The sequence below is a fragment of the Sapajus apella genome, unplaced genomic scaffold (genome assembly GCF_009761245.1).
Source record: "Sapajus apella isolate SASKATOON/1434 unplaced genomic scaffold, GSC_monkey_1.0 scaffold41, whole genome shotgun sequence".
NCBI lineage: Eukaryota > Metazoa > Chordata > Mammalia > Primates > Cebidae > Sapajus > Sapajus apella.
In genome coordinates this window covers 4,783,678-4,805,408 of record NW_022436981.1, presented here as the reverse complement: position 1 = coordinate 4,805,408, position 21,731 = coordinate 4,783,678, and the positions used below count along the sequence as shown (strand labels likewise).

The 21,731-nt window shown below is 38.0% G+C and overlaps 1 protein-coding gene and 1 long non-coding RNA gene across 4 annotated transcripts in view; one reads left to right on the top strand and one right to left on the bottom strand.

The window, feature by feature from the left end:
* The window catches only part of LOC116565788, a 24,912-nt gene extending 11,430 nt beyond the window's left edge, over positions 1-13,482 (top strand). Inside the window, exon 4 of the long non-coding RNA XR_004275585.1 lies at positions 13,410-13,482. This is a non-coding gene — a long non-coding RNA (uncharacterized LOC116565788). The remainder of the gene's footprint in view (positions 1-13,409) is intronic.
* Positions 9,905-21,731, bottom strand: part of SLC25A27 (solute carrier family 25 member 27) — a 24,676-nt gene continuing 12,849 nt past the window's right edge. The window contains exons 6-9 of one of the 3 annotated variants that reach the window (XM_032299606.1): positions 18,952-19,036; positions 17,442-17,534; positions 16,746-16,848; positions 9,905-11,709 (exon numbers count right to left, since the gene is read on the bottom strand). In XM_032299606.1, coding sequence (XP_032155497.1) covers positions 11,638-11,709; positions 16,746-16,848; positions 17,442-17,534; positions 18,952-19,036 — 353 coding nt within the window. In that variant the 3' untranslated portion in view covers positions 9,905-11,637. The remainder of the gene's footprint in view (positions 11,710-16,745; positions 16,849-17,441; positions 17,535-18,951; positions 19,037-21,731) is intronic. The other 2 variants (XM_032299607.1, XM_032299608.1) reach the window with 2 other exon arrangements.

Genomic DNA, 21,731 nt, shown 5'->3' with positions numbered 1-21,731 from the left:
GTGGTTTTTGTCTTTGGTTCTGTTTATGTGGTGAATTACGTTTATAGACTTGCGTATGTTGAACCAGCCTTGCATCCCCGGGCTGAAGCCTACTTGATCATGGTGGATAAGCTTTTTGATGTGCTGTTGCAATCGGCTTGTCAGTATTTTATTGAAGATTTTTGCATCTATGTTCATCATGGATATTGGCCTAAAGTTTTCTTTTCTTGTTGAGTCTCTGCCGGGTTTTGGAATCAGGATGATGTTGGTGTCATAAAATGATTTGGGAAGAATTCCCTCTTTTTGTATTGTTTGGAATAGTTTCAGAAGGAATGGTACCAGCTCCTCTTTGTATGTCTGGTAGAATTCAGCTATGAACCCATCTGGACCTGGGCTTTTTTTGGGTTGTAAGCTCTTAATTGCTGCCTCAACTTCAGAGCTTGTTATGGGTCTGTTCAGGGTTTCGGCTTCTTCCTGGTTTAGGCTTGGCAGGAGGCAAGTGTCCAGGAATTTATCCATTTCTTCCAGGTTTATTAGTTTGTGTGCATAGAGTTGTTTGTAATAATCTCTGATGATGGTTTGAATTTCTGTGGAATCTGTGGTGATATCCCCTTTATCGTTTTTTATTGCATCAATTTGGTTATTCTCTCTTTTCTTTTTTATTAATCTGGCTAATGGTCTGTCTATTTTGTTGATCTTTTCAAAAAACCAGCTCTTGGATTTATTGATTTTTTGAAGGGTTTTTTGTGTCTCTATCTCCTTCAGTTCTGCTCTGATCTTAGCTATTTCTTGTCTTCTGCTAGACTTTGAGTTTTTTTCATCTTGTTCCTCTAGCTCTTTCAGTTTTGACAATAGGGTGTCAATTTTTGACCTCTCCTTGCTTCTCATGTGGGCACTTATTGCTATATATTTTCCTCTAGAGACTCCTTTAAAGGTGTCCCAGAGATTCTGGTATGTTGTGTCTTCATTCTCGTTGGTTTCGAAGGACATCTTTATTTCTGTCTTCATTTCATTGTTTATCCAGTCAACATTCAAGAGCAAGTTGTTCAGTTTCCATGAAGCTGTGCGGTTCTGGGTTAGTTTTTGAATTCTGAGTTCTAACTTGATTGCACTGTGGTCTGAGAGACTGTTTGTTATGATTTCTATTCTTTTGCATTTGCTGAGGAGTGATTTACTCCCAATTATGTGGTCAATTTTAGAGTAGGTGTGATGTGGTGCTGAGAAGAATGTATATTCTGTGGATTTGGGGTGGAGAGTTCTGTAAATGTCTATCAGGTTTGCTTGGTCCAGGTCTGAGTTCAAGTCCTGGATATCCTTGTTAATTTTCCATCTGGTTGATCTGTCTAATGTTGACAATGGGGTGTTAAAGTCTCCCACTATTATTGTGTGGGAGTCTAAGTCTCTTTGTAAGTCATTAAGAACTTGCCTTATGTATCTGGGTGCTCCTGTATTGGGTGCGTATATATTTAGGATCGGTAGCTCTTCTTGTTGCATTGATCCTTTTACCATTATGTAATGTCCCTCTTTGTCTCTTATGATCTTTTTTGCTTTAAAGTCTAATTTATCAGAGATGAGAATTGCAACTCCTGCTTTTTTTTGCTCTCCATTTGCTTAGTAAATCTTCCTCCATCCCTTTATTTTGAGCCTTTGTGTGTCCTTGCATGTGAGATGGGTTTCCTGGATACAGCACACTGATGGGTTTTGGCTTTTTATCCAATTTGCCAGTCTGTGTCTTTTGATTGGGGCATGAAGCCCATTTACATTTAGGGTTAATATTGTTATGTGTGAATTTGATACTGCCATTTTGGTGCTAGCTGGGTGTTTTGCCCTTTAGTTGAGCTGGTACTTGTTGTTCCTTTATATGTGTAGAGCCTCTTTCAGGAGCTCTTGTAGAGCTGACCTGGTGGTGATGAAATCTGTGAGTACTTGCATGTTCCCAAAGGATTTTATTTTTCCTTCACTTATGAAGCTTAGTTTGGCTGGATAGGAGATTCTGGGTTGAAAGTTCTTTTCTTTAAGGATGTTGAATATTGGCCCCCATTCTCTTCTGGCTTGTAGGGTTTCTGCTGAGAGATCTGCTGTGAGTCTGATGGGCTTCCCTTTATGGGTAACCCGACCTTTCTCTCTGGCTGCCCTTAGTATTTTCTCCTTCATTTCGACCCTGGTGAATCTGACAATTATGTGCCTTGGGGTTGCTCTTCTTGACGAATATCTTTGTGGTGTTCTCTGTATTTCCTGGACTTGAATGTTTGCCTGCCTTGCAAGGTTGGGGAAGTTTTCCTGGATAATATCCTGAAGAGTATTTTCCAGCTTGGATTCATTCTCTTCGTCACATTCAGGTACGCCTATCAAACGTAGATTAGGTCTTTTCACATAGTCCCACATTTCTTGGAGACTTTGTTCATTCCTTTTTACCCTTTTTTCTCCAGTCTTTCCTTCCCATTTTATTTCATTGAGTTGATCTTCTACCTCTGATATCCTTTCTTCTGCTTGGTCAATTCGGCTGTTGATACTTGTGCATGCTTCATGAAGTTCTCGTGTTGCATTTTTCAGCTCCATCAATTCACTTATATTCCTTTCTATTTTGTCCATTCTCGTTAGCATTTCGTCATATCTTTTTTCAAGGTTCTTAGTTTCTTTGCATTTGGTTAGAACATGTTCTTTAAGTTCACAGAAGTTTTTTACTACCCACCTTCTGAAGTCTGATTCTGTCATTTCATCACACTTGTTCTCCCTCCATCCTTGTTCCCTTGCTGGTGAGGAGTTGTGATCCCTTGTAGGAGAGGTGTTCTGGTTTCGGGTGTTTTCATTCTTTTTGCACTGGTTTCTTCCCATCTTTAAGGATTTATCCACCTGTCAACTTTGTGGTTGTTGGCTTTCAGATTGGGTCTCAAATCTTTCAGATTGACGTTCTGTTTGTTGACGATGAGGTTATTCCTGTTTCTTGGTTTTCCTTCTGACAGTCTGGCCCCTCTGCTGTAGGTCTGCTGAGGTTCTCTCCAGGCCCTGCCTGCCTAGGGTTCACCTGCAGCAGCTGCTGAACAGTAAGGGTTGTTACCAGTTTTCTTCTTCTGCTATCTTTGTCCCAGAAGGATACCCGCCTAGTGTCAATCTGATCTCTCTTTCATGAGGTGTCTTTGGATATATAGGGGTCAGGGAGCTGCTTGAGGAGACGGTCTCTTCTTTATAGGAGCTCAAATGGTGAGGTGTGAGCTCTGTTGTTGTTCATTCAGAGCTGCTGGGCAGGTACTTTTAGGTCTGCTGCAGCAGAACTCATAAACTGCTTTTTGTTCCCAGGTGCTCTGTCCCAGGGATTTAGGACTTTATTTATGAGTTTCTGTTATGCTGCCGCCTTCTTTTTTTTTTCCCTTCAGACCTGCCCAGCCCAGCAAGGAGGCAGCCTAGTCACTGTTGGCCTATAGAGGCTTTGCTGAGCTGCTGTGGGCTCTGCCCCACTGCCGAGTGAACTTCCCTGCAGTCCTGTTTATATGGGTGTAGTTAGAACTGCTTTGGCGATGCTGGCCCGCCTCTGTTGATGCGGAGTCTGTCTGCTGTGGCGGGTTGCCTTGGCAATGGTGGGCTGCCTCAGCAATGGCGGGTTGCCTTGGCAACAGCGGGCTGCCTCAGCATTGGCCGACTCTGTCCTGGCGGGCTGCCTCGGTAATGGCGGACGCCCCTCCCCCACAGAGCTGGACCGTCCTGGGTTCAGCTGCGCTTGCTGTGAAAGTCTCAATCCAGAGTTTCTGGTTGCTGTTCTTTTGTGGGGGTGGGACCAGCCGAGCCTGATCGCCTGGCTCCCTGCCTCAGAGCCTTTTTTAAGTTTGTGTTCCAGTCGCCTGTTGAAGAGGCACCAGGGTCTGTTTGTTTTCCCCTGCGGCCACTCACTGCGCTGGCTTAAACAGCGACACTGAGGTTTGTGGCGCTTTTTTTTTTTTGCCCTGGAATCTACTGTCCTGGTTCTCTGCTCAGTCGCCTTTTTGAACCGGCGAATGGGCGACTTCCCGTGGCTCCAATCACCAGCCAAAAGGGCACCCGGACCGGTGTATTTTGTACGGAGAACCGCTGCTCCGGGGCGCCGACACGGCAGCCACGCGGGGCAAAGCAGTGGCACCGGCCGGCACAGCCGCGCTGGCCGAAATAGCCGCGCTGGCCGAAATAGCCGCACTGGCGACCGTGGAGCTCCTCCACCTGGGAATTTCCTAGTCTGTGGGCAATAAAAATGCGGTGTCCACTCACCCTTTGCGCTTTCACTGGGAGCTGCAATCCTGAGCTGTTCCTAAATGGCCATCTTGGATCCGACCACTCGTGGCGCTTTTTTGCCCAGGAATCTCCTGGTCTGGCCCCGTTTCAGTCCCCTTTTTAATCAGTTGAATGGTTAACTCTGTCTCCCAGGAGCTCCAATCACCAGCTAAAATGGAGCCCAGACCCATGTATTTTGTACGGAGAACCACCGCGCTGGGGCACTGGCCAAAACAGCCATGCTGGCCAAAACAGTTGCACCGGCCAAAACAGCCACACTGGTGACTCGTGGGGCTCCTTCACCTGGGAATCTCCTGGTCTGTGGGCAATAAAAATCTGTCTGGAAATGCGTACCCTCTGTGCTTTCACTGGGAGCTGCAATTCTGAGCTGGTCCTAATCGGCCATCTTGGATCGAGTCTCTCCATTTAAGCCATTTTTTAGTGTAGAGCTCAGTGGCATTAAATATATTCACATTATTGTACAACCATTAACAGTATCTATTTGCAGATTTATCTCATCATCTCAGACTGAAATTGTAGGCATTAAACAACTCCTCATTCCCTCCCCACATCCTAGACCCTGTTAATCACTATTCTACATTGTCTTTATGAATTTCATTATTCTAGTACCTCAAGTAGAATCATGTATGTGTTCATTTTTGCTTGGCTTATTTCACTCAGCATAATGTTTTTAAGGTTCATCCATGCTGTAGCATGTATTTCCTTCCTTTTTAAGGATTAGTAATATTCTTTTGTATTTATGTACCACATTTGGCTTATCCATTCATCCATGAATGGACATTTGGGTTGTTTCTGCCTTTTGGCTGTGTCAGTAATGCTACTATTAAAGTTGTGTACAAATATATTTTAGGGTCTCTGTATCCAATTCTTTTGAGTATCCCTGGAAATGGAATTGCTGGGTCATACAGTAATTCTATTTTTTGAGGAATTCCCATACTGTTTTTCACAACAGCTGCATCATTTTACATTTTAAGAGTTCCAATTTATCCACAATCTCACCAAAACTTGTTGTTTTCTGTTTTGTTTTGTTTTTTTTTTTTTTAATAATAGCCATTTTAATGGGGGTGAAGTGATACTAATGGAGTTGTGCATGCATCTATGTTCATAAGAGACATTGGTCTGTACTTTCCTCTTTTAAAATTGGATTTAAGCATTTTATATAAAGAAAAATAATGAGAAGTCAAAGATGACCCAGAGGTTTCTTGGCTACAATACTGGTATGTGGAGCAATGGAGAATCCTGGAGAAACAGCAGATTTACAAGGACAGGGGAGGAGGGATTGTCGTCAAAAGCACTAATTCATTATTGAGAAATTTGAGCGCACAAAGACTGTGGGCCATCCTGATAAAGATTTATAGTTGGCAATTGAGAAAACATAACTAAAGCTTTTTTAAGGAGTAAGGATCAGAAATACAGATAATGATAATATGTACCATTTAGTGAGTATCTATTATGTGTTTGAGAATTGCCAGCCTAAATGTAGTAGCTGAAGTCACAGAAATGTGTAGTTCTTCTTAGTGAGAAAGTGGAAATTAAGATGGGGGCTAAGAATAGAACCTTAAAGAATCAAAATTTAAAGATCTTGCCTTGCAGCAAAGAAACGGCTAATAGAAACTGACATGCGTTAAAAGATGAGGGTGAAGAAGAAATTGTATCATGAAAATCAGACTAGCCCATGGTGTCAAAAAAGAAGGCGCTAATTCTCTAATGTTTAAAGTAATTCAAATTCTCTTCTATGCTCAGCCAGTGAACGTGTCTATCACTGTAATTATTAATTACCCATTCGTTTTAGTCAGAGAATAACTGAGAGTATTAGTACTAGTATATTAGTATATTATACAAAACTAAGTACGGATAAGGAGTTCCCATAAAATAAAATTTATGGTGACAAAGTATAAATATCCTTTTAGCTAACATAAGTATCTCAAACCTGACATTCTAAATTAAACCAGGTTCTGTTTCAGCTGTGAAAAGACTAAGATCTTAAAAAACAAACAAACAAACAAACAAAAAAAACCTCTAAATTTGTTATTACCTTCTTAACTCAAAACCATACCAGGACAAAATAAAACCCTTGATAACAAGCAATTAGGCATTTTAAAACATTTACTTTTAAAATCAGAATAACACACTGTATTTACTCACATATATGCCAGTTTGTTACCAGATATTTTCGGCAAACAGACATCTTTAAGCATCTTCATCTGTTTTTATCAAACTTTCAAGTGACTCCTGCTGCTGTTGACAATCACAGCAGCTTCTTGAGGGTAAAGCATGGGGAGAGAAAAATAACCATGTATTCCTCAAAATTCAGAAATAATAAAACACTTGAGTGGGTAAAACGTGCAGGTGTATGGTATCAATGAAGGCCAAATATAATTTCTACACATGCTCTAAAATGAAGAATAGTGTAAGCACATCACATATTTATTAATTATTAGTGAATCAAATTATATATTATTTAAAACTATTCAATTCTAGATTTTATGGAATAGCTATTAAACTGATGAAAGTAATCCTTAAAAATTATGACATGTTTAAACACACATGATCATTTAAAAACACAGTTAAGCATTTAATATGGTAAAGAATTTCATAAAATCAGAAGTGTTATTGACCCAACATAATTATTCTGAAGGTAGAAAGAGAACAAAATGATTTAATTATGTTTATAAATGTCTTTCTCCCCACTCCCCCAAAACTCCTCTCAGTTCAGCAAATACCTTCTGAGTGGGTCCTATTTGAAGTTTATAAGGGATTCAAAGATGTATTACATGGTCCTTTGTTTCAAGCAATACATCTTGTATAGGGGATTCTGATATGTGCATCTATATAGTAGGGGAAGCAATGGGAGAAGGGGTAGTGAGTATACTGAAGGCTTCAGAAAGGAAATAGTAGGTGATCATTTTAGATATTGAGGTAGAATTTAACGAATACAAATAAAGATGAATAGGTGGTGGTGGTGGAAAGAAAGTTAGGTGGAGGGAACAGAATAAACTGCATAGAAAAGCAGCCAAATATAGAGCATCTCCAGAAAAATAAGTAGAGCAATGCATTTCCAAGGAGGTAAGGCACAAGTATGCAGTGAAAGGTAAATGTGAGAAAAGTGGGCTGGAGTCAGATTGAGAGGGTCGTAGATATAGCATTGGAGGTTTTAATTGTTAGTATGTGTGTATATAGGAGAAATTGAAGGTGAGAATATACCCAAAGTTGCCCAATGGAAGACGACTGTGCTTCCCTGTGAAGAATGGATTTCAGGGTGAGATAGTCCAGACATATAAGAAGTCTATATTATACTTTAAGGTCTGAACAATTTTTTCCCCTATTTTGAAATATGAGAAAGTAAACCCAGGCAAAAAGAAATCCTAATGAAAGTTTAAAAATTCTAAATTTAAAGGGATGGCTCCCTTTAAGTATACACAACTTAAGATTCTAGAGTTCAATAACCTCTTTTTTTTTGCAGGGGGGCAGGGGGAGATGGAGTCTGCCTCTGTCACCCAGGCTGAAGTGCAGTGTGGCGCAATCTGGGGTCACTGCAACTTCCACCTCACAGGTTCGAGCAATTCTCCTGCCTCAGCCTCCCGAGTAGCTGGGACTACAGGTGTCTGCTGTTATGCCTGGCTAACTTGTATTTTAGTAGAGATGGGGTTTCACAATGTTGCCGGGGCTGGTCTTGAACTCCTGAGCTCAGGCAGTCAGCCAGCCTGGGCCTTCCAAAGTATTACAATTACAGGTGTGAGCCACCACACTGTCTCACTTCAGCTTTTAGGAAAATGGGATTTCAGAGAAGTGAAGGGACTTGATCCTAGTTACACTCTTCTGTCAGAAGTAGAACCCAAAATAGGATAAAGATCTTTAGATTCTGAGTCGCAGTCTGTTTTCCACATAACCTGGCATTCAATAATAATATGTATTTGCTTGATAGTCATCTTAGAGTCTCAGTTTAATTGGAAAGAAAACAATTATTTATTTGCCTTTCCAAAGAAATTGTTTGAACCATCAAGTATTAAAATTAAGCATTTTTTTTTTTCAGGAAAGTCCTGAAGGAATTTTTCATTAGTAGAAAAAATACATGTAATTATAACAACTGTAAATAAATGTGCTTGAAAATTTAAAATGACTGAATAACAAATTCTTTTATATTTATATCTTCCTGAATTTTTCTTTATTAGCAAAGTGAAATTGTAGACTCATGATAGTCACAGATTCTTAAAACCATAAAGATAAAATTAACTGATTCATGTTATATGTAGTTATAATCATTTTATTTATTTATTTATTTGAGGCAGAGTCTCACTATGTTGCCAGGCGCCAGCCTGGAGTGCAGTGGTGCGATCTCGGCTCACTGCAACCTCCACCTCACAGGTTCAAGCAATTCTTCTGCCTCAGCCTCCCGAGTAGCTGGAACTATAGGCACGCCCAGCTAATTTTTGTATTTTTTAGTAGATACGGGGTTTCACCACGGTCTCAATCTCTTGACTTTGTGATCTGCCCGCCTTGGCCTCCCAAAGTGCTGGGATTACAGGCATGAGCCACCCTGTTGCTAAAGAAAGCAGAGCTTTACATCAAAATAGAAGATGTACACCTACCCACTAGTGGCTTACAATGAAATAGAATTTGGGGTACTTGAAAAAGACATGTTAATCCTTATTAAAAGCAAACTTAAGAAATGTTATCCCTTTAATTATAGATATAAATTAATTGATGTAAATTATATGTGAATTAATTTATATCTTATATATTATATAAATTTAGTCTACAATTCACTATAAATATAAAATTCACACTAATTCACTTATACATATAAAAACTGTACATAATTAAAAATAAGTATATGCATTTGCAATAAGAAAAAAAATCATTTGAGAAGAGAAAAAATGTGAAAGCAAAACAAAAGAAAATGTCAAGTATTATCAATACTGAACTGAAAAGAAATAGAGAAATACCACATGGAGTAGTACTATAATAAGAAAGTGAGTTTGGAATTCTCAAGTCTGTGAGTATGGACACAAAAATTATTGAAATTTTTAATACTTTTTATTTACTGGGGATTATTTTGGAAAACAAGATGATTCTAAGTTGGCAAAAATAAGCAATGTTCCAAGATAATCAGTAGATACGATTTCACCAGAAAATTATGAATGTGATTGGACAAGTGTTGGGTATACCAGATTTGGTTAGATTATGGAAGGTCTTACTGTTCAAGCAAAAGCATGGTGACTCTATTCTAAAATGTATGCTAGAGGCAATTCAGATTTATTTAAAATGTGTGAGACATAAAAATGCCATAAAGAAAAATCTGTTTTGGAAGACTCACAAGCACTTGACTGGGTTGTGATCATGACATAAGACCCGTCCTTGGTACCTAATTATTGAATAATAACTCTCAGTTGAAATAAGCATATTAATTAAGAGAACAGTGTTTTTATCCTGACTCTGCTACTAAGTCGCTCATGAGCATGAACAACTCTACTTCTTTGAATCTCAGTTTACTAACATGTGAAATGGGAATGTGAAATCAGATAATCCCAAGGAATCATTTCAGGTTAAAAATTACGGAAACATTTATTCATGTTGATCCAGGTCCCAAGGAATGATGTCAGTGCGTAAGCAGTGTTTTGATCCCAACTCCCCGACCCCACAAAGAATAAAGCTAAATCAATCGTTCACAGTCCAGTTGAGATGTAATTATTTTGATCGAGTCTTAATTTTAAAAATTACAAAACATAAGAAACCAAAATTTTCCCAAAGTGGTTCAATGCAGAACACTTGAGAAGTTACACACACACACACACACACACACACACACACACACACACACACATTAAATATATTTAACAACTCAATAACATATTGACAAATTCAATGAAAAACCACCTACAGATTTTAAGAGATTAAACTTCACATTCGCTGCAACTAGAAAAACAAGCTATTGTATATCAGTACATCACATTCAAATATATTTTAAAGTATACTTCCCCCTCTTAAAATGGCAGTGAGTATACATTAGTGCAACCATAAAGCACTTGTAAACTTTTTTCTGTTCAACATCATCTATGTCCATCAGAACAGATTCTGTTTGGCTGGCTCCAAGGTCTTTCTTGGACCTGAGCTTTTCATGTTTTTCTATTTTAACAGTTACAGCCTTTATCCATAATCGCAGCCATCCATCCAGAAATGCCCACTGTCCGAGGTTGGGAGAGCTGGTAATATGTAGCTGAATTTGTAGAACTCTTTCACCTTTCTAAAATAAGAACATGGATTTCATTCAAATATTGGAGATAAAACTATATACCATAAACAGATTTTTACTTATCACTTTTTAGGCAAGAAGCTTTACTAAACTGAGTAAGAGTCAGGCCACTGGCAGTTTTAGTGTGATTTGTGAGCATTCTCTCTGCCTCTCGAGAGCCCCTAGTGTCAGGTAAGGGAGATAAGAAAGGATGCATGTCAGAGTTGGCTGACTTCGTATCTGTCTGCCTTGCTTTTAAAATACCACTGAAAGATTGATGGCTAATAAAAGGTGCTTTTTAAAAGGACCTATACAGCTAAGTTTTAATCAAATAAGTTGTAGTTCTCAATATATTATGATTCTTGAGAGCTAGCAACATATCTGGCTTGTAACAGACTATGTAACAAGGCAAATGCACTTTTTTCATCAAGATTCAGTATGTGGCTGTCCGAGGAAGTCATTAGCATGTGCAGTGGAGTGCTAACCAATTAACATGGATCTAATGAGAGGGCACTGACAGAAAGCAGCCTCTTTTCTTAAAATTCAAACATCATCTCAACTTCATTATTTTTTTCATCTTTCTGACAAGAAAAAGTACAACTTCCTTCAACACTAGGGAAACTCAAAATGTTTATTCATTAATTTCCATTCACCTCCCTTTAATTTACAATATGTACACTTTAACAATGACAGAAAAGTGAATTATCAAACTTCAATTATAAATACTGACATAACAGCTTAAATGTATTTCTTAAGCACTACATATGTATTCTTCCACATTCCTATCGTCTACTTCAGATCTGAAGATGCTGGCTCCCTCCTGGTACTCCTCCTCTAAGCAGACTCTTCAGCATAGAATAGCAACTCAAAGGCCAAACCTTCTTGCCCAAGGTGAAAGTGGTCAGGCTTCGATTCTTCTTTAGAAAATGTGGTGCTGGGTCTCATTGGATGGCCTTGTGAGATCCGACCAGATCACTTTTGGACAAAAAGAGGAGTCAAAGAGAACTTGGGTTTCCAGAAAAAATAAAGTGCTGCCCCCTATAAATCAGTCTCTGTGGAATAGGTGTCTTCCTAAAGAGGTAGAAATAATAGGGGGTATGTGTTGCAGATGCCCATATTTCAATAATACTGAACACTGTATCTTTAAGGGCTGCATCTTTAGGGGTTTAAAATGGACTGACTCCACTCATCTCTCTGATTTTTTCATAAGTAAGCCAGAACACCATTGACCAAGGGGTCTGAAAGATTAACCAAAGAAGTTAGTGCATATTTCAAAGCAATTATAAATATTCTACATATATGCATACATATCTTTGAATGACAAAGTCACTTTGCATCCACTTAGGCTGAAAACAAATATTTTGGTATTTCACCTTTGTAAAGGACTTTATAAAACATTTTTATGTCTGATTTATCACAGACTTCTCTAAACAAGATCTTACAATAGGAAGGAATGATATTAATATCCCTGTTTTTCAGATGAGACGAGGCTTAGCAGTCAAATGCCTATTAGCATGTTGTAGAGCTAGACCACAGGCTTCTGTTTTCCATTCTCAGAATTCCTGTTACCGAACCGTTACTGGCTAAAGGGCTGAGATTCAAGATGCCTGAATTCTAGGCAGGCTTCCCTATATATAGTTTGTATATAGAGCATGACATTAAGTCACTTAAGAACTTGAAAGTGTGGAAGGTGAGATTATCCTTGGAGATTTAAGTCATAAGACTAACACCTCATGTCTCACAACATTTATATAAAAATTCAATTAAATAGAGAAAAGCACTTCCAGCTCAGAAGGGCTTGTCTTTAACTTGAATGAAGGTATAACTACATCTAAAGGAATTATAAAAGAATAAGGGTGAGAAGAAGACATAAATGCTAAAGGTGTAAACAGCAAAGACATAGAGGGAAATCACAGGGTAAACACTGGAACAGAGAAAGAGTTCCTTGGATCTAATAATACCTGTCCTGTTCAGTTCTAATAAAAATTGAACAGAGAGGAACTCTATCATTCTGCAGTAGAGAAATAAGCTTAAGCAACTAGAAAATAAAATGTATTTGGTTTTGTCTGTAAAGCAGTATTTATCTCATATTTGTTTGGAAATACTGAGCATGTTATATTAGTAAACTGGGAATTCACTAAATAGTGGATTTAGGAGACTATATCTTGGTTAAAGGTATGATAACATAGATGAAATAAGGAATATAAAGCTATGATGATACAGTATTCTTGTGACAATAAAAAGGAAGTAAGCCAGTATAACTGGAGTTGGATGAAGAAGGTAGAGGTCTTAGTTAAGAATCCCTATGCAATCATTCTTAATTGCTGTGGTAATCAATCTTCTTTTTCATGTTAATGACATTATAGCAACAAAATCCATAGGCAAATGAAATAAATACTAATCAGGGACTAAGCAAAGCAAGATCATAGTACCTCTATCCAGTAGAAAGGATCAGGATAGAGTTTAGCTGGTTTTGAATAGAGTTAAAGAGTGGCTGATCATATAGCCAAAGAATGTGGGTGGTATAGAAATGGGATTTACCAGGCGTCTGTACAGGAGTAGCGCATGTGGGCACTATGCTGGCTTGCTGATTTTCTCACTAATACAGCTATGAGCATTGCAAATAATCCAAGTGTATATGAACCCATGTTGTTTCTTTTGGTCTACATTTTGCCATAAGGCTGGAGAAAAAGCAGAAGCAGAGTCCCTTTTCATGCCTCCTACTGTGGAGTGGAACACATAAAAGCTCTCTTGGGTTAAGTTTTTAAGCTCTTTCTGTTCTGATTCTGTGTTAAGTAATCTTCTGATTATTACTTGAGTACCCATATAGCTTGAATTTAGGAGAAAACACATTGGCCAGAGGACTTGAACATCTAGATCACTTGCCAAATGTGTTGTGCAATGTGAATGAGCCAAATATTGTGGCCTGATCATCAAGTCTGTATTTTCAAGGCCAATTTACATGGACGTGCCCATGAGTTAGGTTTCTGTGCTCAGGGTCATGCACTGTGGCAAATCAACAAGGCAGTCACTCCCTGGTGATCTCTGGTGGTTAGCCAGCCTTTCTTCAAATAATCCTCCACTGCTAGGAATGTCTCTTCACTTTTAAAATTTCTGTAGCTAGCTGCAGAATGTTGAGCATATCAGTATATTGTATTAGTAAGGAGCATAGGATTTTGAGTGGAACAGACCTGAAGTCAATTCCCAGCTCTGCCACATACTAGTTACATGAAGTTGGGCAAGCTTCTTATACTTTGAGCCATGATTTTCTTATCTGACAAATGAGGATAACACTACTTGTTTTGCTAGGTTCTTATATGGTTTTAAAAAATAATGTATGTAGAGCTTTGTACATGTTAAGTACTCTTTTTGTCATTTATACTTCCTGAGACATATGTATAAAGACTAAGGATTAAACAAAGTGGGCCCATCCTTTGTATTTACATATTCTCCTTGCCTCTCATCCCTCTTGACCCTGATTTTGTGTTTCTGCAGTGGTCTCACTCATTCTCCTAGTTTCCTGCATTAGAAACAGAAATCTCATTTGCTTTTTTCTGTCCCTCACCTTCCCCATATAATCAGTTACTAAGTCCTGTGGAGTTAACCATAAATGTGCCTAAAATTTATTTCTCTCAATTTCTACAATGATCTAACTGGTTAGACCATTGCCAAAACTTCCTTTCTTATATCCTAGCTTTCAATGTATCTTCTGTACTACTGCCAAAGTAATCTTGCCGTCAAACAAATATTAGCACGTTGCTCCCAGGTTTAAGCAGGTGTTCCATAGCGTTCATCTAAACCACTAGGCTTGGCCCACAAAGTTCTTCCCAACTTGGTCCTTAAGTAATTCTCTAGCCTTATCTTCTACTACCTCCCCTATAAGGACCTGTTCTTCAAGCAGACTGAATTATCTGTAGTTCTTCAAACATAACAGGCCTATATATGACATGATACCTATGCTCATGTTGCACTCTTATATTTCTCTTGACAAACACCTATTGATGCTTCAAAGCCCAGATCAAATATCAACTCTGTGAAGCCTCTTGCAACTTCCCAAATATGGTCATAACCATTTCTACTCCACTGTCTGTGTTCCCACAGAATACTGTTCATAGCATTGGCATGAACAGGTGAGTTATATGAACAGAGTACTGTTTATACCACTTAATAAGGCTGTGTTATCTGGTGTCAGGCCGTCTGGGTTTGATGCTCTGAACCACTCACGTAGCCGAGCTATTTAGACTCTTGATGCTTTTGTTTCCTCTATAAAAGAGGGATATGTTAGTAACCTACTGCACAGATTGTTGGGAGAATTCAATGAGTTAAGCCATAAAAATGATTAACAGTGTTGGCCATATACCAAGTGACTCAGTAGTATTTATTTAGTAATTTTTATTATTTCTGTAATTTTAACTACTTAGATGTTTAACTTCTAATCTCATTGTAAGCTCTTCTAGTGCAAAGACTATGTTATTCCTCAGTGTTATCAGTACGTATAACAGCACCTAGTGTATGCAGACCAAATCAAAATTTACCTTTCCAGTAAGAAAGAGCCACAGTTTTGATATAATTTCAAGGTATAATCAAAACCACCAAAAAATAAACTCTGGTATACTTAAACTCAGGTATTGCCAAGGGCTTTGACTATGAATTTCATATTAATAAAGAAAGACCTACTATTCCTTTGATATTATTTATTACCAACATTTCAATTACCATCTATATGTAGAAAATACTCAAATCTAAATCTCTACCCGTGTATTCTCTTCTGAGACCTAGACCAATATACTTAGTTTGTCATCTACACATCTCTGCTCGGATGTCCTATGGGTATCCAAAATTTCACATGTCTTAAACTGACCTTATTTTACCCCAAAATCTTCTTCCCTGCAATGATCCTCATTTTAGGAAATTATATCATCATTATCAGTTGCTCAGAGCAGGAATCTTGGGGATGAAGTCTGACTTTTCCTTGTCTCCTCCAACCATTCTCCCATCCCCATCCAATCAGTCATGTTTCTGTTCCCTTTCCACCTCCTAAACATGTTTTTAATCCATCTTCTGTCCCCACTGTCATACGCTTGTCCAAGCCACCATTATCTCTAATATGTCACTACTCTTAGCCTTTTCCCAATCCACACGACAGGCAGAACAAATTTTCTAAAAATGCTTATTTCTTCAAACCGGTACCCATTACCCTTCTGGCTCATATGACCCTTCCCAGTGTGGTGTCTGCATTTCTCTGGTCTCCCCCTTTGCCTCTCTCTCTGAGGTCTCTGTGCCTTGGCCTGCCTGGTTTCCTTGAACTCGTCCTGCCTTCTGTCCACTCCAACTGTCCCTCTATAGAGAATGTTTCTCCCTGCCCTCTTTACCTGGCTAAGTCCCACCCATTTTGCAAATCTAAATTCAGAAGTCCATTCTCCAGGGAGGTTTTCTTAATTGCCAGCCTAGGCTGTACTTATTTGCTATATATTTCGATAGCACTATGTACTCTTCCCATAACATTCATCACTTATAGTTTCTTATTGAAAGCTGAGACCTCAGTACAGGGCTTTGCATGATATAGGTACTCAATTAAATATATATATATAATATTACATTATATATAATTGTATTATATTGTGTTAATTTTTGATTGCTTGCATTTCTAAACCTATAACTCACCCATGCTTTCAAACGTTTTAACTTACAAAAAGTGTCAGCACTTTGTTTTTATTATATTTGCTATATTGCTTAAACAAATCTAATTCTATATCTTAGTTCACTGCAATGAAAAATAACATCTCAATCAAATAAAAATGACATAATGCTTTCTTATTAAGCAGAGTTTTGTGGTAATAAATATTAATGGGTAATGTAACATTTGCCATCAAAGTAACAAATTTTTTTGAAATAGTAAGTTTCTTTCGTAGGAGCAGTCTCTAGTGTAAAATCTGTATATGTGTCCCAAAATACTGTATTAAAATATAACTATATGGAATACTAAAAATTTTACATTACCAAAAATCTATTCACTAGCTTTGTAACAAGACTATCAACCTGTTCATTAACGGATGTAACTTATTTTACCTTACTCTACCACAGAAGGCAAGATAACTGAGGAGAGGTGAAAGGAAATAAAAGAAGATTTAAAAAATAAGAAAGGACCTTGATTTGAGGGGCAGGGCCATGCTTCAAGCCAGAAGAGAAAAGGGAAAATGCTTATAGATTAAAAGTAATTTAAGTACAAAAAAAAAAAAACAACAACACACAAAGGAAGTAAACCTAACTTTACCATTCTCAGCCAAGATGGTAAAAAGCCTTTATATAGACTCATGAATCCTTCACCTTGAACAGCCTGAATCAAGCAGTCAGTTGATGATTTATATAAAAGTCCCCTACAAAGGAAATAAGATCCTTTTGTTAATTATTTTCTGTGTTAAAAATATGTATACATAAAATAATATTGTCTAAGGAATCTTATTAAAAATTAAGTATTTTCTGCTAGTTTAGAAACAAAAATTTGTGGTTCTACAGCTACAGATAACTTCTTTTCATCTTAAAGAAATTTTCAAGGTTAACTCTTCTGATTCATGCCACCCTTGGTCTTATATTTAGAATTCACTCTATCTGATCTCTTCCAGAGAGAACATACTATTTAATATCAAATCAAATTCTCCATGTTACCTACTCAAGTCATAAGCTTCTGAAGAAAATGCTCTGTAAATTCTCAGCAGAGTATGCTTTCAAAAAGTCTTTAAAAACAATTAAGCCATAACAAAAACCTTGTGTCTAAATGATTGTTAATTAGCTTAACTCCCCAAATGCATGTCACTTTCATCGAAAAGCAGTAATTGCATAAAAACGATGCTCTCAATTTTCTCAAAAAACACACAAATACATTTCTATCAAAAAATGCAGAAAGGCATCTTCAAAGAACAATGCTATTACAAACATTCAAGCACATGAATACTGAAGACTTTTTACCTACCTTCCTTGTTTATCTCGTGGTTGATTCATTATTCTGCTTTTGATGACATCTGCTGGTGTTCCCAGAATAGAAGCTACCAGTCCAGAACATAAACTACAAATACAAATAAATGAAATTGCAAGATAATATGTAGGAGTTTCTAGAATTTAGTATTTAGAAAGAATACTAAACATTATAATAACCTAAATATTATAATAATGTTCTTTTAGCTTAATGCCAAATTAATTAAAGAGGTAGAAAAAAACAAAAACAAAAAGAATGTCCGTCAGCAAATAGGGATTGTGCACCTGCTGGTGCCAAGCGTTCTTCTAGGCAGTGAACAAGTCAGGTAAGACCCTGCCCTTGAGGAGCTTATACTCCACTTGGGAAAAGGCAGAAGAGAAATAAATTATTTCAAAAGCTGCGAAAAGCTGTGAAAAAATGGGAAATGTGACAGGGAGCTACCAGGTGACAGGCAGTCAGGAAAAGCTCGTGGGGTGACAGCAGACCTGAGTGGTTAAAAAGGATACATCTATGTGAAGACCTGAAGGAAGAATGTTACAAGAAGATAGAACAGTACATGCAAAAGCCCCGAGTCAGTAATACTCTTGGAGTGGTTAAATGCACACGCGCACACACACAAACACACATACACTCCTACCTCCAAATATTTGACCTGACACTATTAATATACTTTGAGGGTTGTCTACTTTTAGGGTCATCTAAATAGCATAGGAAATTTTTGAATTTGGAAACAAGATCAGAAGCTAAATGAAATCACTATAATGTCAAGGACTCTACACATCTATAAAATAACTAATTCTAATGGATAATTTGAAATTGTGTTGCAAAGAGATCAAGGCAATGCTCCTTCCTGGAAAGGGCTTCTTCCTGTCCCTGTCTGTGAAGAAACACATCCTTTCAAAACCTGTGTCTATTTCTACCTCCTTTGTGGATCTTTCCAAGTGGTGATTTTTTTTTCTCCTTCCTCTGAACCCTGTAGTAACTAGTTGCTTCCTTTTAGCATTTTGTGGATCTTTCCAAGTGGTGATTTTTTTTCCTTCCTCTGAACCCTGTAGTAACTAGTTGCTTCCTTTTAGCATTTCCTGCAGAGTGTTTTTATATTTGTCTTGTTTTCACTGTTGGTAAGTTCCCTGGGCAGGAATTGAGTTTACCCGTTTGGTGCCCACTGCAGAGCCCTGCTCAGTGCCTTTAACATAAAAGGTGCTTAAGCATATCTGTTGAATTGAGTTGGAGAGTCCGTCATCATAGTCTGTTCCTGGGATGGTCCCATCAGGTGCAAATATTTTGGAAGGTTTAATCTGAACATCCTACAACTTTGCCTGTCTCTTTCCCCATTCTAACTGTAACAAACTTTAAGAAATTCCTCACTGTAAATGTACTCTTCTCTAAAGGTGATGCCAGTACAATCCCAATCAAATGAGTCTACAGAATTTATGCCAAATATGGAAAAGTGATACAGGAAAAAAAAAAACAACTCAGAAAGAGTCCAACTAAAACAATCACTTACCTTGATAAACCATGAGTCATGATATTGTCCTCAAGTGGTGTATTCAATACCAAGTAGTGTTTAACTGTATCGTAAGTGGTTAAATCTGGCAATAGAAAAAGAAAGTTTAAATATTTATCAGTCAACAGTGAATGTCTTTTCTGTCAAGAATATGCTAGGCTTGGGGCAGGAATGTGTATCAGGATGAAAGATACTATTCTTCTTCTCAAGGGAAACAGTACAGATAGAGGGAGAGGAAAGAAGAGACAAAAAGTCAAATGTATCATTTAGACTCCTGAATCTAGCTATGCCTAAAGTCAGCTCAACCCCTGGGCCTTTTGGTATTTGAGTAATTTTTGATATTTGGTAAATTACTTTTTTAGCCAAAGTTAAATTGAGATCCTGTCACTGATAAACAAAAGGTCCTGACCATTATTCTACATTAAGCCTTTTATACATTTTCAAGACAGGGTCTCTCTCTGTCACCCAGGCTTGAGTGCAGTGACGTGATCTCAGCTCACTGCAACCTCCGCCTCCTGGGCTCACGTGATTCTTGTGCCTCAGCTTCCCAAGTAGCTGGGGTTACAGGTGTGTGTCCAGCTAATTTTTAAATATTTTTGTAGAGATGGAGTTTTACTATGTTTCCCAGGCTGGTCTCAAACTCCTGAGCTCAAGAGATCCGCTCTCCTCAGCCTCCCAAAGTGCTGGGATTACAGACGTTAGCAACTACGCCTGGCTATTTTATACATTTTTCTAATGACAATGAAGAGCTATGGAAAGGTTTTAAACAAGAGAATGATATCACAATGCTGGAGTTATATAAAGTTTACCCACACGAAAGTATAGGGAAGTAAGCTGTAATGAGACAAGAATGGATAGGTACATTTGATTGGAATGGGGGAAAGAGCCATGGACAAAATGAACAAAAATCCTTGCTCTCTGTTGTGGGACGAGACAATAAAGTAAACTCCACGGTGTTTCAGATGCACTGGCTCTTCAAGTAATTGCTCTGAAGACAAAGAAGGCAAGGAAAGGTGACAGAGAGTACCAGAGGGTAGGGAGGAATAGTTTCTATTAATTTTAAATAGGGTGATCAGGCAAGACCTCTTGATAAGCGGACATTTGAACAGAGACCAAAAGAAAGCATGAGAAAACAAATCTGCAGATAGCTAAGAGAAATTGCCCCAGGCAAAAATATGGTACGTTTTCTTTCTTTTTTTTTTAATTGCATTTTAGGTTTTGGGGTACGTGTGAAGAACATGTAAGATTGTTGCATAGGTACACACATGGCAGTGTGGTTTGCTGCCTTCCTCCCCATCACCTATATCTGGTATTTCTCCCCATGTTATCCCTCCCTTACTCCCCAACCCCCTCTGTCCCTCCCCTATTTCCCCCCACAGACCCCAGTGTGTGATGCTCCCCTCCCTGTGTCCATGCGTTGTCATTGTTCAACACCCGCCTATGAGTGAGAACATGCGGTGTTTGATTTTCTGTTCTTGTGTCAGTTTGCTGAGAATGATGATTTCCAGGTTCATCCATGTATGTTTTCTAACCCTGAGTCAGGAGTCAGCTTGCGGTGCTAGAGGAACAGCCAGAAGACTGGGCCAGCTGCAGCAGAATATGCAAAAAGTAGCAGAGTCTAGATGACAGACAGCATAGAAGCCAAGGGAGGCTTTTGAGCAGAGGAGTGACTGCCCAAGGTTACTATTTAGAACATAATAGAACTGGTTATTCTATTAAAAGTATACTGTAGGGAAACAAGGCAGATTAGGTAAGAGGCTATTGCAGTAATCCCGGTAAGAGATGATGAATTGAATAAATGAGTTGTGGAGCCCTGGTCAGATTCTGGATAAATTTTGAAGGTAGAATCAACATAATTAGCCAGCAGACTGAATATGGAATGGGAGAAAATCAAAGACAACTGCAAGGTTTTGAGTGTGAACAATTTAAAGGACAGAGGTGCTATTTATAGGGATGGTGAAGATGAAGATAAGACAGTTTTAAATTTTTAACAATAAGGTAATAGCAAAGATAATCTTGATAAAATCAGTTTCAAAGGCATAGTGGGGCAAAAGGGGAATGCAGTAGATTTGCAAAGAGCAGTTATGAGGCCTCTGTAGTGGTCCAGTATGTGGGATAAATAATACTTGAACAACAGAATGGCTCCAGGGATGGAGAAGTGTATTAGTCTGAGATATATCTGGAAGATGGAATGACTGGATTTGGTAACTGCTTAAATAAAAGAAATGGAGCAAATGAAAGGGAAAAGCCAAAAATCATGGCTAGGTTTCTGCTTGTACAGCTGAAAGGGTGGTGATATATTTTTGAGATTATGAAGAATGTAGAAAGAATTGGTATGATAAAGGAGTTTAGTTTGGACACATTTAGAGCAATGTGCTTGAGATATCCAAATGAAGATACTGAGCAAATAGCTGGAACTTGGAAGAGAAATCTTGGCTGCAATAGATTTTGAACCAATGAATGAAGAAACTATAAACATAAAGATTTTCTGAAAATAAAAAATCCACAAATATTATACAGTAGACATAGATGGACTCAATTAGCAAAACTGAAAACAGATTTAATTCCTTTGATGTTTAAGTGCTATACTACTGGAACCCTCAAAAATGCTATTTATATATGTCTTAGAATCATATAATTGGTCTTAGGATTATTTTATTGATTAATTTATTCTTCAAATGCTTATTGACTATGTATGAGGTTCTGGAAAAATAAAGATGAATCAAACACCGTCCTTGCCTTCAAAAGGCTTATAATATGGTGGAAGATACAGACATATA